Genomic DNA, 18636 nt, shown 5'->3' with positions numbered 1-18636 from the left:
ACTTCAGATTGGAAATGAGTGAGGGAGAGATAAAAAGAGCAAGGTCCTGCAGGACTGATGATATCGGGGCCGCTGGTCACTAGAGCCAGGGCCACAGCGACGACCCACAAACATGCTCTATATTTGAACAGGCAAGTGTTTGATCTGCAAGGCCTCTCTCCCGCAAGAGCCCCACCACACATAAAGACGCACACACTCATCATACCATACCCTCTACTCATACTCATCAAGGCTGCTCAGCTGCCAGGCGTCCTGACAGCATCAGCTTCAAGACTTCCCCATCACTTCTCTTTCACTCTAATACTTAGTGAACAGGGGCCAGTGAGCATGTCAGTGGTGATCAGCCTGCTAACAGAGAGGGCAGTTGGTTTGCAGGAAGAGAAGCTTCAGATTTTAGAAATCAGCTCAACAGCTCCAGTGGCCCCCGGGTTTGGTCGGACCAAGTCATTGTATCGTGATCTTACTGAATGACATTTTATTTAAGACACATTTCATTAAAATACCGTCATCAATAAATCTAAATTAATCAAAAAACATGATTTAAAATGGGATTTGATAGGAAAATATTTTGGCTTGAAAGAAAGAACTTTTATCTTTACATTGATTAGGCCCATAATGTCTGTGTGACCTTAAGTGTCAGAGTAGTCACTGTAAATGCTGCCTTGTATTTACACTGACATGAACCTCCGGCGGTCTGCCTTTTTTACGACCTTTAGTGCAATTAACAGTTGCAAAACGTTAGGGCTGGTGTTGCTTCACATGTAGTCAATCAAGCCAGTGTTTTGTCGGTGCAGAGTGGTGTTTGTCTGCGTTGGTGACAAATGAGTGCAGCCCGTCCCACTGCTGACAGCCGCCCCCAGAGCGGCGATGCTATCTTCAGCTCTTCAGCCTGCTTCAACAATTACTACTGCCTCTCTGGCCCCAGGGCCTCCAACACCAGCCTGCACTTTGAAACCTGGGACACATACACACACATTGAGATACATTACACACATCTATTCCTTTGTACAATCATCCTCACAGAGAACTTTACACATTCTCGTAGACACAAATACTGTTGCGTGTTTTGTACAAAGTCAGAAGAATGCACCAAGCTGGTCAAAAAAACAAGTACAGGTTATGCAATCTAAATATACAGTATAACATTGTATGACATTAGGCTTGAGGTCAGATTTACTCCATTCTAAACATAAAATAAAAATGTCTTCTGTTGACATTGATACTCATCATTCACCAAAATAACATAATAAATATGTTGTGTTTGTTGATCCTTCTTTACAAATTGGATATAAAAACAATTTGAATTTAGATCCATGTCCAGATTTCATTAAAGTGCACTACAATCAACTCAGGCTTCATAGCCACACACCGAAACATTTGACTTGGATATGACCCCAAACCGATACCTTTCCCCACCACACACCTGGTTATTTTATCTATCCCTGCACCTATTGTTGGCCTAATTGAGGGTGGCTTGGCTGGTTGGCTGGCGGCTGACCCCAGTCAGAACAATGCATACCTGTGGCTCTCACCAGAGCTGTGTAATTGTCTCTTCAAGTGGGGCCCTTTTCCAGTCTGCCCCCGAGGGGAGAGCGCTCCGCGCTCATCCATCACTCAGTCACTCAGCCACTACAGGAAGTGGTTAACATGGGTGACCTCTGGGATGGCGGTCCACTGTTGGTAGGGGGTGTGGAGTTGAGGTTTTGGAGACACATACAGAACATTAGCCATCACTTCAACACCGACAGTGACATCACTCAATCAATCAATCCATCAATCAGTCCGTCATAGAAGCTGTTTGGTCTGCTAATCCAGCCGGTTCCTGTGAAGTTTAGAGAAAACAGAAAGCTGGCAGCGGGCTGAAAAAAAGAAGATGCGAAGAGCAGATGTCTTTAATGTCCACTTCTCAAATATCAGAAAAAAAGTCCACGATTCATGCAACAGTGTTTGTGGTTCCATTACCTTTGTATCTAGATGAATCTACAGCCATAGCTGTACTTAGGTACAGCAGTGCTTGGATCCAAATGCTAACATCAGCATGCTAACAGACTCACAATAACAATGTTACCATTGCTGCTGCTTCACTATGTTTAGTTTCCAACACGAAGGGAATGTCATTAGTTTTCTCAAGTATTTATTCATCAAAGTTTTGGACAAATGAAATCCTTGACCTACTGATGGTGCTGAATCTGACAACCCTCTAAGCCCTGTCTACCAGTTACTTGGTTTGTGTGCCTACTTTCTGGTGTACATGGCAAAGGTTCATCGGTAAAATGGCAACACCAGCAACATTATGTGCCAGTGCTCTTTTAAAAACCCACTTGGAGCGCATGTTACTGTCTCTGTCTCCGCCCTGGGACACTCATGTGGCTCTTGGTTGACGTTATGGACGCGGTTTGTGACATAAATTAAAAGTTATGGGATCACCAAATTATAGCAATTCATCCTGTGGGGGACATGAACATGTGTACCAAATATGACAATCCTTTTTTTTGTTGATCAAGATGGTTCATCCCCAGGGAACCACGAATGTCAGTACAACACTTCATAGAGAAACGCTAACAGAATAAGCCCCAACTAATTCAACAGAAAAACGTTGAATGATGCAACACTTTTGATGATTACCATATTTGGTCCATACAACAATGTTAACTGATTTGAGATGGTTGCATTCAAACTGGAAGTAGTTGGAGGTCAAAAGTAATGGAAAACCAGTTCTACTTGTGAATATTTGACAGTTTTGTGAAAAGAAAACAGCACCATGCTAGTCATAATGCGATAAGTATATCTAATATTTGTTTCTGCTTTCAAACCAAACGTTGTTTTCTCCATGGGAAACTCACATGAATGTATTTGTATTGCGATCCATTATCTTTAACACCTTATGCTATTCAGGGTCAGGGTGGCTGGAGCTGATCCCGGCTGACATTGGGCAAAGGCAGGGCACAAAGACATGCAGCTTAGGTTAATTAGGTTAATTGACGACCATAAATTGTCCATAGGTGTGGATGTGAGCATGAATGGTTGTCTGTTTATATGTCAGCACTGTAATAGTCTAGCGACTTGTCCAGGTCCAGGCTGTACCCTGCCGTCGCCCAATGTCAGCTGGGATCTTCTCCAGCCCCTCTACGACCCTGAACAGGATAAGCGGTTAAAGATAATGGATGGATGGATGGTATTTGTATTTAAAAGTTCTGGACTCATGTGTGCGACTGGCACTGTGAATTGTCCTGGTGCAGTGAACTTGACCCTTCTTGCACTCACAGCAACTTCATTCAAATGTTAGGGATTACTTTTTGGCCTACTTTGCATGTAAGTACTATTTCTCTTTATCTTGAGGGAGACAGAGATTCTAAGCACAGGCTACTTCAGAGCACAGTAACTCACCCACACCACAGAGGGAGAGCAATGAGACGCATGCTTGCATGGCTTGTCTAGGTTTAAGGTCAGGTCCAAAATATTCGGAGAAATACAACCAATCAACGTCTAAACTGAAACACACACGCAGGCATGTAAGAAGAAACTGTTGTACCTGTCGTAAGTGTGTTATCCACCAGCAATTAAAAGAGAATAGTGGACAAAAGCACAGAGAACAGAGGGACGCAGATTGTTGGATAAAACACTGTTTTTTTTATTTACTGCCATTCCTATTGCTTCAGACAGACAAGCTGTGGCACAGGGAGCACAGAGTGATTCAAACAAGTCAACGCTACTGCCGATCTACAAACAAATCTCTGACAACAACAAACAAGAGAGGCGCTGCAAAAGAAGAAGCAAGAAGAACAGCGTTTGGCAACCATTAACGTCTCGGAAACTTCAGAAGTAAAAAAAGGGGTGCATTCTGCATTTTTAATAGTAAACAGCGTCTCTACTTCATCATGAACTAGATAGAGAAAAGGAATCAAACAAGTAGGGCTTCTACACTGCTCTGACGTCGGCCCCCTTTTCCACCCTTTCTAGCTGTTTTGAAAGTGGATTTTGTCAGAAGCGCCGGATCTTTCTCCCGCTTTCTCGGATGGCCTGCAGCATTACAGGGGAATGTGGTGCTCTACACACTTTAAGAGTAATTAAAAGCGATTGAACAGCTGTAATTATGAGAAACGGCGGTTGTGTTCCGGGTCATTCTATCAGTGTTGCCTTTCATCAGAGCAGAGGCGCAGGGGCCCCGCTGCTAGCCTCTGTTTCTCCGTATGCATATCTTCAAGAACAAACAACTGGCAGGCTGCCTACAGGCTCACACACACACTATCACATTCGTACACTCGCGCCGTCATGTAGACACGTGGGAGAGAAAGCGTGCACGAACACACAGGCCAACAACTGATCACATGTATATTCACATGGCTAAATGCACACAAACACACACACACACACACACACACACACACACACACACACATACAGGCTGTCACACCTCCGCATGGCACAAGCACACAATCACGTGGTAAAACACTGAACAGCACATTCTTCATGCTCTCCATTGGGTGACATTCATGACTTCCTTCCAATAATCTTTCTTTGGTCGCGTCAGGTTCATTCTATTTCTGAACACAATAAAAGGGGGATACAATATACACACGTGAAGAATGAAATACTATGTGAGCAATTTTTACTATTGTATACTGTATTATAACACATATATGTATGTACTGTAAATACTGACAATGAGTTAATCTATTGATAAAAGCATGTCTGGGTTACATGAGATTAAGTAACAGAATACGCTGAAATAATAAATAGTTACACAATGTATGCCGACACTCAAATGCAGGTTCCGCTATTATTATGTTTCGTTAGACCATCGTGACACTAGTAGCTCGTGGCTAAGCTTGCGTTGTTGGCGTGTTACTGAAGCACTATTCTGGTTCTATTGCGGTGGTCTGGGTTTCCTTCAAGCCAACTCCAAGCAGGGGGTGGCTAGAGATGCCGGGGTGCAGTGGAGTAGGGGATGGGGTGGATGGGAGGGGTGTAGATGAACCAATCAAAACAAAATCAATCTTGGTGGAATCACAACAGAGGTGTCTGTCCTCTCAGCTGATGTGGGGGGGCATTCACAGAAGCTGGTGGGTTTTTCCCTGGTCTTTCTTTCTCACTTCCTCTATTCATCCTTCACATCCTGTTGAAAAAGACGAGAACACATATGTTATGATTGGACATAAGGCCTCCGGTGAGGTTATCTTCACGTTGCGATGTAATTGTGACCTTAATATATTTACAGAAGCTCAGTTGAGTTTATATATTGGCCATCCAAAGGCTTGCTCTGAGACAACAAGTGGTTGAAATGCCTTAATGCAGGTCTAGAGGGGCCCAGGATACTGTTATGATTGATCAATAGGAAGACCGACATTGTTGAACTTCAGCAAATGTAATGTATTGGCCACTCCAAACACCAATACTACTGAATACCACTGAATACATCTACTATTGGAGTCTGTGAAAGGACTTTCTGAGCATATTGTAGAGTGTGTATGTAAAATATGTGGGAAAGCAGGTGTTGAAGGGGTCAAGGCCAGGCCAAACCTCTGCCTTGGGCAGCTCCCAATGCTGAAAAAGTGATATTGTAATGTTGTTTTCGGCATTTGTTGCTTCACATGCACAACATGCAAAATACTATCTATATATCTTACTTGACTCTTCACCACCTCTCGAATCATGCATTGGTCTGTGAATAATCACACCAGCACCCATGTGGCTGTGTGAATTTATGTGAAAATAAAAATAATAAATACATAAAATGACCATTAAATCACAGATGAGTAATAAGTAAACAGGTTGTATGTATACAACGTGTACATACAACTCAAATTCCCCCCACTTCAACATCTCGGGGCCCACCTCCAGAGCAGTGACTCCACTCTGTTGATGATGTCAGCCAGATCAAAGGGCAGCGGCATGTTGGGGTCATCCACACCCCAGAAGGGCCGGTCCACTGGGGCCTCCTCAGGGGGTAATGTCTGCGCCAGACTTGAGTGGCACCTGAGGCGACAGGACACAGGAAACAAGCGCACCCATTAACTCCTCCCTCCCATCAAAACCAACTGGTAGACACTCATCAGTAATAGGGCACACGTCTCAGGTTGCTCGCTAAACCTTCTACCAGTGCTTCTCTTTTTGTGAGATGTGGGCACTTCTCATAGCAACATCAACACTACTGTGCCCAGTCAAATCCATATGAAGCAAAACATTCTCAAATCATCAAGAGTTCGGTTTCTTCATCCTTCTGTAATTGCAACTTTATTCATTCTAAAGGAAGTCGTGCCAGTTGACAACAGAGGCATTGTAGCGGGCGAAGAAGAACTGGAATCTTTCTTTCTGGATCTTCTGTATTGACTGATGGGGGTCTTTAAAGCGGTCGACCCCAGAAATGTCAAGTTGTTAAGTCAATGATATGTGTGTGTGTTAACTCCTCCCTAAACACACAGTGGGTAATGTGTGTTTGACCAGGAAGCAGTCGGCTTGTGTGTTTCCTCTCCTTTTTATGACCGCTAATAATACTGGCCTCAATTAAAACCTCCAGGATATGAGAGAGTAAGTGTGTCTGTGTGATAGGTCTGCACAAAGGAGACTGGAATTTATTTGCACAAACGCTTCAGATAAAAGCATCTTCACCCTACATATTGCTGATGATATTTAAACTGTTGACTTTTATGCGACTTGCACTTCCTTTTTTTTTTTTTGTTGCCATTTCCGTTTCAAAACCTTCAAGTCTGTGAGAGAAATGGAGCTGAGCGATAGGGAGACACTGATGCATCAGGAAAGTATCAAGCTGATGACAAATCATGATAGCATATATTGTGATTAATGTCCCATTCATTCTACCATGACGCTTTCAGAAGAACATCACTCTCTTGTCGTTGCAATCACGACAGAGCCGTGACGAATCCAGCCTTTTTCACGTCACGCCGTTATTTTCATATGATTCATAATCTGGGGTTAGTTGTAATTTCTACAGTGCTTGGAACCCCCACAGACCTTAGCCACATCTTTTGTCAGACCAATGTAAATATTTACTGCGGTGACTTGGTGTTGCTCTCCGCTGTCATTGTAAATCTGCCCTCCCTCTGCCTCTTGACAGATGAGAGTGACCCCTGACCTGGAGGTGAAAGAGGGAGAGGAGGAGGATGGCATTTGTGTGTGTGTGTAGCGTGTGTAGCGTGTGTGTGTGCGTGTTGGCCTAAGATTTCCTTCTAGAGCCACCAGGCCATTTCTAGTCCCCACTCAGTCATGATACCAGGGTCTGGTCCTATCATATTCCTTTACCCCATCCACACCCTAAAAAAACTCAAACAACCTCCACACACACACACACACACACACACACAAGACCACCACCACCTTGTGGCCAGCGACTAAAGAAGGGGATGGGGAAGGCACAGAGAGCCGAGGAGAAGGATATGATGGCCGGTTATGGATGGATGAGGGGATGTTAAAGTTGTCAGGGGACAGCCGGGGGCTGCCACAATTTGTGGTTATATATTTTCACCGGAGCCACTTAATGTTCGACTGGCTCTCGGCCTAAGTGCTGCATTTTGGTGCGGTTAGCCCTTTAAAGAGCTGCTGCATTACAGTGGTGAGGAGCAGCATTAACATCCACTGTTCCAATATATCTTCTGCGCCCTGGATCAGGGCCTGATAATAGCATCTGTTAACATGCACTAAGTACCATTATGTAGCACATCACTTCATAAATAATACGATTAGGCGACCTTGGGGCTTTGCGACGAGCCGTGTGTTTAAATGTTCTCATCATTTATTTAGGGTGCGAATTAAAGGAAGCGCCACTTCAGAGAAGGAGGAGGAGGAGGAGGAGGAGGACATGGCTGGCATACATATCTACAGAGTGTGCGAGAGAGAGAGAAAAACTGACCCAGACAGCACCCAGTCACACTGTGTGGTGCTGCTGACATCAGCTTGAGGACACCACAGGCCTTGGGAACCCGGGCCTTTGATTTGGTCTGATTAAGTATTCATGCAGTAGAGCTATGAGAGAAAACACTCGCCTCTTTCCTGCTGCCCTGACTCCTTCTGAAAGGCTACATGCCGTAAAAAAACCTGACCAGCCGCCTTCATGAGAGCTGCTGCATTTATCTGACAGGGGATCTTGCAACATTAGCTTGCAAATAGAAGGCTCCTGGGTTACCAAAGATATAAAAGATATCAAGACTGGAACACTATCAAAGATAATATAGTGTAGGTAATTCAGCACACACTTTTACACAATCTACCACTGTTCACAGCGTACCGTCCCTTGACTGCTAAAATGGAACCAAACAAAAAGTCAATATCGAGCGAGGTGCCTTAAGCTCTCCAGGGCTCTTGCTAGAAATTCAGTGTAAGCCACAGTGGCGTACAAACAAGACTTTCCCATGGCAGAGCAGCCCACCTTAAAGTTAAGGTCAAAGACAAAGAGGTTCGTAGGGGGGGGAGGCAGCGAATGCGTTTGTGAGTCCAGGCTGTTCCAATGGATTAACCCCAGACAGATATGGGCCTAACTATCCCATCTGGCGCTCGGTCAAGAGAGATTGGCAACACAATCACTCATTTCAATTTGCCCTGAAACCTTATAGCCTGGCAGGCCCCCGCTCAAATGGTATGCTAATGTGAAAGGTATCTAGGATTCTATCGCCTCTATTCCACAGAGGCCTTTCCCTCCACGCAGCGCAGTGCACTTGAACCTGCGGCTGGGGGCGGGAGCTCCACGGCCCTCGCTGCAATAAGGTCCGGAGCCCCCTTTGCGCTCAAACTAACCACTTTAGCTAAAGTGAGTGTTAATTATGGACAGGCAAAGCAGTCAATAAAAGGTTAATGTAAAAGTCAAAGGATAAATTCCTTTAAGCATTGCATCATTCCACCATCTCCGCGACCAACACACTGCTCGCAGGTCTCCTAATCAATACGTTTTACTGTAATGCGCTCCTCATCGATTTCCCCCCCCCCCCCCCCCCCCCTCTCCCCTGCTCTACGGTCCGGGCTCCATCACTTGGTTAAAGGAAAGGGAGAGGAAGAGAAGGGTGGGGGAAAGAGAGAGAGAGTAAATAAAATGATTAAACTCGGTTTCACTTTGTTGTTTCACTCTTAGTCTCTCTCTCTGAAAGGCTTGTTAGAAGAGTGCAGGGTGGTCCAATATCATCGTTGCCATCACCACCATCACGACCATCAGCATCATCAGCATCATCGGCCCACCCCATCTCCTGGCCGCTGTGTAATAGTGTAGCAGTTCACTCAAGCAGGGCCATACATTAAAAGGCCCTCTGCTCTTAACAGGATGGAAATCCGCCTAATAGACAACATCAGTGCTTCCGACTCTTGCAATTACACTGATAGATGCACAATTGTGTCAGGCCAAGTGAAAAAGAACCCTGAAAACGTAGATAGGAGACAACGCTTATTGCATTATTGCTACAGGGGGTCATTTGTAACCACATGGGATTAGACAGCTTGGGCTGCTTGACTCAGGACCTCATTTTAGGAAAAGGGCGGAGTCACGCCTCGCTGATGGAAGGCTTTTTGGAAGGAATATACTGAGGCTGAGGCTCAGATATCATTTCTAAACTTGATGTTTTTATGTGAGAGCCATGCAAATGACCGTTCCGTTGCAACAACATGTAAAATGTGTCCTTTGGAAGTTTTGTACGAAATGTAACATTAGTACCTTAAACAGAAGTATTTCGGAGGTTTTAGGTTGGGGTTTAATCGCATTTAATCAAATCCAGTCCAGTAAATAAATATCCACACAGTCCACCTCACAACTGTATCTTATAAAAATAGTTTATATAGTTAGTAAATATTTCAATGGATAGTAGAAAAATAAAACTTTTACTTGACAGACAACGTATTTGGCAACAGCTAAAGATAAAAAAAGACAAAAGATTAATTAGTCTTGGCTCTCGTTTACGTTATGAACATCTTCAAAATATGTGCCATGCCCTACGCATTAGTTACACCGGACCAAATAATAAAGCCTGCGTTAAAGTGAAAAGGCACAGACCATCAATCAATCATCCATGTTCATGTTGAGCTATAATATACGTCTGTGCTGATCAAGGGAAGCAGAATACCTCAGGTCACCTGCTTCCTCATGCTCTGCCTGCGCTCCATCTGACTCTAAAGCAAACCTGTGCAGGTGTGAAGTTTTATGATCTTGGCAACCTGAGTGCCCGATAGCTGAGAATGCAATCAAACAAGTCATGAAAAAACAGGCATGTGTCTCATAAATCAACCTTCCCCTGAAGGTAAGGCATGCATTCACGTTGCAGGAAGAGAAAAGAAAGTATATTATCCATGTACGCTCAGTATCTGTGCAGTGTTGTGTAAGAAATGAGTGATTGAGCACATCTGTCTTTGCATATCGTGCAGTTATATATGGTAGAGAGAGAGAGAGACAGGCAGATAGCATTTATCTACATACTTATCTTCCTACCGTGTTGTGCAAGATATTAGTGATGTCATGCAGAGGGCAATGTAACAGGGAGACATTAAGAACAAGCCCCAACCTGTGAAGTGTCGAGCTTTGGATCTCAACCTACACCACCCATGACTCCAAGGGTCCTGTGAACTCTCTGGGCTGTCCTCATTAGAGCCTGAACAGAGCCTCAGATCCCCACCCACCATCCCCAACTCCCATTATCCCAATCACTGCCACATTCAGCGTTAAATGTAAAGTGGTGCAGAATGTGAGCCCGCCAGCCAGCCAGCCAGAAAGCGTGGGCAGGGCCGCGTCTTAACCGTTTCCTCAGGATCAATCAAATGCTATTGTGTCTGCAGACAGCTGCTGACTGTACACTTTGTGAGTATGTGAGGTGGGCAATTGTGGAGAGAGAAACAGAGCGAAGGGTGGGGGCGTCATCAAATGCATGACATATGTTCCTTTCATTTTGATTCTCTCTAAGGAGCCTAGGCTAATAAAACTAACATCTGATGCACTCCTTTTCCCTTTAATTAATGCTTGTGGAAACCACACAAAAATGCATTAGCAATGGGGGTGGGTGGGGGGGTGGGAGGGGGTTCTGCGAAGAGGTGGGTGCAGCATGGTGCGTTCAACACTCTTCCCCACGTGCCACGATGGCTCTACTGCTGCTGCTGGGAACAATGATTCTGCCAGGGAGCATGGGTACCTTTGGGTGGGCCCGTGAGGAGTCCCTCGTGCCAGCTGCAGTCTCGGCTGCTCATTAAACCACATGAAACAAATAAGTCTAATTAATTGCATCTCCAGCCAGTTTGGAATGCAGGTCCTTGGGTTTGCATCGAGTGCACGTACCGTACAAAGAGTTGGAGTCCACAGCAGAAACGGAGAAGGTGCATCGTACCTGCACAGAGTGTTTGATGTGGTCTGGCTGGCTGCCCCGTCTAGAGCAGGGTGAACCAGATGTAACAGAAAAACACACACAAAGCCAGGTAGCCTCTAAATAGCCTTCATAATTGGAGGCAATAAAACACTATTGCAGTCTGGAAGTGCAAAGGAGGCAAGCCCCTGAACTACAGCTACTGCTCTCAAAAACCAGGTGGACGTCCATTAGGTGCTTAACAGCGTAACAAATTACCAAACACCCTGGCCTGCTCCCTCTTCTCCTCAGGCAATGGGATGGAATGTGGCCTAATGTCAACACAGGCGCAAAATTTACGAGCAGACAACTATTGTTAAAATGCAATCAGGTTCTAATAAAAAAAGAGGCAGGAAAAGGACAAACAGATAGGACCCTCCTGGCCGTTTACTCTTCCGACAAGGGTGGAGAGACAGATCACCCCCTAAGGCTCTGGATCTGAGTGTGTGTGTGTCAGAGAAAGAGTCAGAGAGCATATGTATATGTGTGCATCTGAGAGAGAGAGAGAGAGTGTGTGTGTGTGTGTGTGTGTATGCTCCAGGCTGACTGGGGAGGAATGAGGGTTGCTGCGGCTTTTGGCCTACCAGCCACCTGTGCCAGGCTACAGGCTAGCTCAACAGAAGCAGCTGGCTTGAAGGAAAAGTGAAAAAAACAACAAAAAAATACAAACGTTTACTCTAGGCCCTGCCAGTAACACCCCAAAGACAACACTAAGTAGGGACGGCCGCCTAGCTCAACAAAACAACCCTCTCCATCATCGCCGCAAATGAGCCACACATGGCCAAATACCACAGTGAAACATTTTGATATATACAGGCAAAACTAATTAGAGCTGGTTCTAAAGAGACACTGAAGTTTTTCCTGATGACGCTGTTCATTTATAAAGCCCAGGAGAGAAAATGGAGCAATAAGAGGACTTGATGGCGAGGGTAAGGAGGTTACGAGCCTGCGAGTGATTGCACTTTTTCACGGCTCGGCTTTCAAAGGCCGTAAATCTTCTGTTAGGGAATCAGGAAGAGGGTTACTGTGGCGTTGGGAGCACTAACTCTTAGTTTTCTAGGGCAATGGCAAACCGTTGCTGTGAAAACTTGTTCTAAGAGTGTTCTTGTAAAACGATAATTTTGAACCCTCATCCCATCCATCCATCGCACGCCCCCCCTCCCTCCTGGCCATGCGTCAGTGCCTTGTGGGCATCATCTGAATGGTGCAATAAAGCTCGTGATGGATGAGGCTCGCCTCGACAGCCATACAGCTGAGCCAGTGGACGACACCTGACCCCAGTCACATGATCAGGTCGATTCAACGTGGGCATATTTCCCACCTGTCTTCAGGTGACAATGGCGGGGTCAAGCGGGTCCAGCTAATTATAGTCTTTTGTAACTTCAATTGCCTGGTTACAAGTCATCCTTCTATAGCTCCAGGGGACGTGGTGTTATGTTCTGAAGCCTTTTTGTCAAGCGAAAACTGTGAGACAGAAGTTTTAAACTGTTGCACAACAGATATTGGGTTCCAGAAACATGTAACTGCATACAAAAAGAGAGAGACACTGAATGCGCTGTTCCCTTTAGATAAAGCGTGAAAACAAACAGTCAACTCTTTGTGGGTGTTATTCTTTGAATAAATATGAGATGTTGTTCAAGCTGCATACAAAAGGTCACCTCATTGTTGACATCCCTTGTCATGACGAGATCACATAATAGGCTAAGCCAACCAGTGACAGTAGACACGCCCGACTGAAACAGCCATGAATCTTAAACCCCATTAATTGGACAGGTCCAGGCGTAGGCTATAATATGACCACGAGCACTGAGGAGACATTCTTGTAAAAACAAAAAGCAGAAAAAAAAGAAACGTTAATAATTATATTTTATGTGTATGCTAGACAAAAGATGAAACACGTAACTATGATCTGATACTTTAATTTATTGCATGAACAGATAGATATCCCAGCTCTCCCTGATCTTTCTTCTGGTGCCGCTATCCGACAAACCTTTGCACCTTCAGACAAGAAATATCAAGTCAAGTCTAATTTGCAAATTGCCTTGATTGTTTTTTTTGGCAGGACTTTGGACTTTTCGTCCAATTTTAGCTGGTTTCTTTTTCTTTTACTTAAGCTTTGAATGGACAAACAAAAGAGTGGCACACAGAGAAGATGTTTACATTCCCACATGGGCATCCTCAATAAGTCAACAACTAAAACTACCATTCTATTTACAGAACGGAAAGAACTCATTCTGAAAATGACAGGCTGGGTATAGAGTAACTTATGAGTCGCACTTTCCCAGATGCTTTTTTTTTTCTTCTTTTTTCCAGTAAACAAACAAAAGAAAAAGTCCTAAACTCAGTGCAGCTTGTCATCCAAGCCTGAGAGAGGGCTATTGTATTTGTAGCACAGCAATGTGGGGGTGTACATGTGTCCGCTATGCGTCCATGCCAGAGGAGTGCTTTCCGCCAGGTGTTTGAACTTCTGCATCACCTGGTGCTCCTGCTGCGTGAACACGAGTTTTGTTTCACCCTATTAAGTAAATAGTGTAATTAAAGGGCCTCTGCATTTAAAACACGGCGAACAGCCAGCAATTTGTTTGGAAGAGCAGCCAGTCTCGGGCCCTGAGGCGCTGCACCAAACAGGATGCAGAGAGTGCACACAGCGAGCCAGGGAACGCAGTATAAAGGTGTGTGTGGGTGTGTGAGTACATATGTACCTGCCTATGAAGATGAGTCTGTTTGTGTAGGTGTGTTTGCAATCCATTCATTGAATGTTGTTCTGAGTGTTGAAAGACAAGCTGCTTGTGGTCTAACTGGTGCTTAATAGGGTTTCTGTTTGTGGTGACAATATCAGGGCTTTATATAATAACCGTACTACTGTCATAACCAAGGGCTGCGTGGCGTCGAACACAACCTTTTGTCTATAGAGGCACTGTCGTTCATATACTGATGGGAGTCAAACAAACATCAAAGAAAAAGGTGACACAGGCTTATCTTGTCTGCCGCAAAGGACAGCAAGAAGACATCAAGCACAAGCAGAGTTTGGCACAATGTAACAGAGGGATTACAGATGATGTAACAGAGATCAACTCTTCATTAGTTTCCCCTCTAAATGATTTTTCACTGCACAAAGTCGCCTGCTCTGCACTACCTAACCCAGAGAGGATGCTTCTAACTAAAGTCTCTGCATTTACTGCTGATCCAGGGTCAGCTGTGGGGAGTAAGAGAGGGATAACCTCTTTCTGAGCCCCATAGAAGCACAGATGGCTATGTGGAAGCGCTGATCCAAAAACTAGCTTACAACTCAATCGCTGTGGCCACATCTCCAAGTCCACAGTTTAACCCCCTCCGATGTCAGCCAAGGTCACAGATGCACACTTGAGAGGCAAAAAGAGCCAGCAGTGAAGTGCTGCCAGAGTCGAAGGAATTAGATCCGGGCTGAGTGGCCCTCATCTGGCTAAGCCTGGTAAGTAGCAAGACTAACAGGCTGAGGCACGGTGGTTTGGGTTCGCAGACACACACACACACACATGCATGCTTGTAAGCCTGCACGCAAACGGACACACACATAAATAAGGAGGTAAACACACACTTACGTAGTCACACACACACACACACACATGCACACACGGAAGGACTCCGAGGGCTACAGATGGTGTGCCCTGGGCCTGGTGACTGGGGCTCTGAATGAGCTAGTTTTAGATCCAGCGTGGAAGCTGTCACGACGCACAGGGCTCAAGGGTTGGGGCGGAAGACAAAGAACGGCGGAAGGAGTGCACGAGGGGAAGAGAGGAGCGGGCGGGGCCTGACTCCTTTGCCTGCATGGGGGCTCCTAAACATTTTTGGTACAACATCGACATGTCACTGTCCATTCGTGTGCACTCGCCCTCCTGCCCATGTCCTACCCCTGTGTCGCACCACAGCAACACATCTAACAGTGCAAGCAAATACCCCCAAAACTACACAAACACTGAGACACACACACACACACGCACGCACTCACTCTCTGGAAGCCAGCGGCCACTTCAGCCGTAATTCTGCCTGACTTCCGCTGCCTGACTGGCAGGAGACAGGGAGGGTGAGGACAACAAGCTGTGAATACGGGAAGAGACAGAAAATCATTGAGAACCTTGCCTTTATGAATCTTTGATGAGTGAGAGTGGGGGTTGGCGGGGACTTTGCCTCTGGTTAAATCAGAGCATAGCGTGTGTGGTGTGTGTATGACTGCCAACAGAGGTTGAGATAAACAGGGCTTGGACCAGGCCCAGACAACTGCACACCCCACAGTTGGGTACATTTGTCCCAGCAATTAGTCCCTGTCCTCCCCGTTCATGTTGCAGGTAAGTGGTATTGGTAGCTAGCAAAACAGCTGAAGCCACGGATGCCTTGGAGACCGGAGAGGGGTGGAATGTAGAAATGTACCAGTACTTCTTTGTGTGCCAATCAATCAATCATTCGATTTACACCAGGTAGGTTCTTAAAAAGGGGTTACATAACGTCTCATGCCATTTCACAAAAATTGCCAATATCCCTTAGCTGCATGTGTCAATCATATCCCTGTTGGTTAGTTTTAACTTGTCTGCTGTTCTTCTTTCATTATATTCTGTTTATCTGTATTTGTTTGACGTATTAATCGTTTTGTTGATACACATGCACTTTGGGCACAGCTGATATTGCCTACATTACTTCTGTAAGAAACGTACGTCAATGAATCTCCCATTTATAGCAAACAGGCATACAGTTTGATTTTCCTGTTTGAAGGAGCTCTCAAACATTAAATGGTAGTTAACAACACTTAAGGTTCTACGGGTCTGATGAATGTCTTTTTTTCTGTAATGCCATTTGACCCATGCTTTGGTTACTTCTTGACATGCAACCGTACTTCGGTGTGAAACACGAGATGGCTTCCAACTTACACTTGTATAACATTGAGGTACATATAAGAGGTGCCGCATTTTCTGAAAGCACACTGCACTGAGAAAGTTAGTAAAATTACACTTTGGTCATTGCATTGCAAGAATACGCGACGTCTGAAATATGACCATTCAAAACTATTGATATCTTTTAAGACGGGCGTCCCATTCAGTCACATTGTGCAGGTAGCCCTCAGCCTGGAAAGCATTTTATTTCTTATGGCTGACACGGCTGGTAATAGCCTCCATTTCTCATCCACGAGAACAGCAGTTTAACACACACTAACAAGTCTGGCATGATAAATGACATGTGACTATGTGCAAACAGAAAGAAAAACAATGATGTGACGACTGGGTATTATGCTGTCCTACAATGCAGTTTCCTCATTAACAATGATAAAGTATGTTGCAGTGTCTTGTAAGGACATATTTGCTTGCAACTAAAGCGTGGGAAGGTGTATTCCACCCACACCCTTGCGGTGTTCCTTTTTTCACCGCTCATTGTTTTACCCTCACACCTGTTCTCTCGTCGGGCACATGAGAAGCTCATGATGACTCAGAGGAGGTTGTTTTAATTAATAATACAAGGCATGTTACAACAACCCTCCCTCAAATCTCAGAAACGGCTTTTAATAGGTGTCAAGCAGGTGCCAATTTTCTTCTCAACACGAGTTGGGTTATGTTACGAAACAAGCGGAGCAGCATAGTAGCTTCATCTCATCTGCCACCTGTGACAGCTCAAAATTCCGAGTACTTCAGGAAGCTCGGCTCATGTTAATGTGTCACCAATGAGGCCTTTTGAAGACTCGATTCATCCACCTGTCAGCGAGCACAGAGGTGCTGCCGACTGACTTCCAATCACATAAGAGCTTGGCAATGAGATGAACTGTCTTAAGCTGATCAAGAGTTGCTTTGGCTTCTATCTACATCTGTCAGGTTCAAACTTTACACTTCGCTACACATGTTGATCACATATAGCAAAATACAGGCACAATTCAAGCTGCCGTGTGGACTAATCCACTTTAGGCTTGATTTAACACAGAATGTCTACTTTCTGGGATCCTGTGATGAAGGCGGTGGATTGATTGACAGCTACTCTAAAGGGCCTTTTTTCTCACAGCTTGTAGACCTGCCAAAGCAGTGAACTCATAGCTTCCTACAGCCTCAGGTACCGACAATGGCGAGGTATGCCAGGTGCCGGTTGGGTCGTTTACGGGGCAGGAGTGAGTCTAACAGTGCCCCCTGATGGTAACATGAAAATAATATACACCATACATCCCCTGTGCCAGGGAGGGGGGTCTATAGGTAGTGTGGCTAGAAAATGTAATGCCAAGGAATACAACATCACCTGACATCAAATGCAGCCTGTGTCCAGCCTTTGTTTGCAGGCAAAGGGAGGTGAAAAGAGCAGTACTTAGCAGAGCAGCTAACCTGTGGTCATATCTGCTGAACAAATCAATAGAAGTGTCTGAGAGCAGAGCAGAGTATGCTGGGGGGGAAGCTGGAGGGGCTACCCCTGGCCCACTGCCCCCCAGGCACCTCCTGGGGGGTACCTGCCTGTCTCTTCGCCCTCCATCTCTTCCGCCTCAGTGCTCCCATCCTGCGACTACTTGCTCATACACAAACAAACACACACACACACACACACACACACACACACACACACACACACACACACACACACACACACACAGGCGTGCAACAAGCCCACATATAGTCTGATTTAGGCGTCCCGTGTCATTGTGTAGCACCATCTGTACTGTGAAGTGCACCAGGGTATCCACATTGTCTAAAATGTTACACTGCCAATGCAGACATATAAAAAGTTATATATACAAGCAAATTCAGACCTGTGCGTGTACACACATACACACATACACACACACACACACACACACTGAGACACATATGGATAAATGTGCACACAGTTTGTCCCCTGATGCCCTATAGTTCATGGACTACAATATGAACACGCTTCAAATGGCTTCCCATTGTAGTGGCCTTTCACACAAGAGGGCAGAAGAAGCCTTACCTAATGCACAACAGAACATCTCCTCCCACCTGACCCTAAAGCCCCGGAGAACAGCAAGGCCCTGAGCAACAGCAACAACAGTACTCCTCCAAACTACAGGAGTCCAAGTCTGTAAAAAGCAGCGACCCTTCCCCTCATCTCTCCCTCACTTGCTGCTGCCTACTTACTTTCAATCACAGTTAACATCACAGAACAAGAAGTGGAGGGATGGGAGGAGGCGAAACACAAGCCTGCTGCACAATGCACTTGTCTGGCAGCTGCTTGCTCTGACATTTGAGGCCATGGGGACCTTGTTGAAAGAGCAGATGCTCACTGATGTACAGGCACATGAACATGGCAACTACACAAGTGGCTCAAGCTGAAAAAGAAAAAAATCTGCACAAAC

General features: G+C 45.3%; 1 protein-coding gene across 1 annotated transcript in view; it reads right to left on the bottom strand.

The window, feature by feature from the left end:
* Positions 1-3614: 3614 nt before the first annotated feature.
* The window catches only part of fto (FTO alpha-ketoglutarate dependent dioxygenase), a gene marked incomplete at its 5' end in the record, with an annotated part of 114222 nt that continues 99200 nt past the window's right edge, over positions 3615-18636 (bottom strand). Inside the window, 2 exon segments of the mRNA XM_079160427.1 lie at positions 3615-5116; positions 5836-5976. Of these exon segments, the coding sequence (XP_079016553.1) occupies positions 5110-5116; positions 5836-5976 (148 nt within the window). The 3' untranslated portion in view covers positions 3615-5109.

This window comes from Pholis gunnellus (assembly GCF_910591455.1).
Source record: "Pholis gunnellus genome assembly, chromosome: 1".
Lineage (NCBI taxonomy): Eukaryota > Metazoa > Chordata > Actinopteri > Perciformes > Pholidae > Pholis > Pholis gunnellus.
This window is presented reverse-complemented; position numbering and strand designations above follow the sequence as displayed.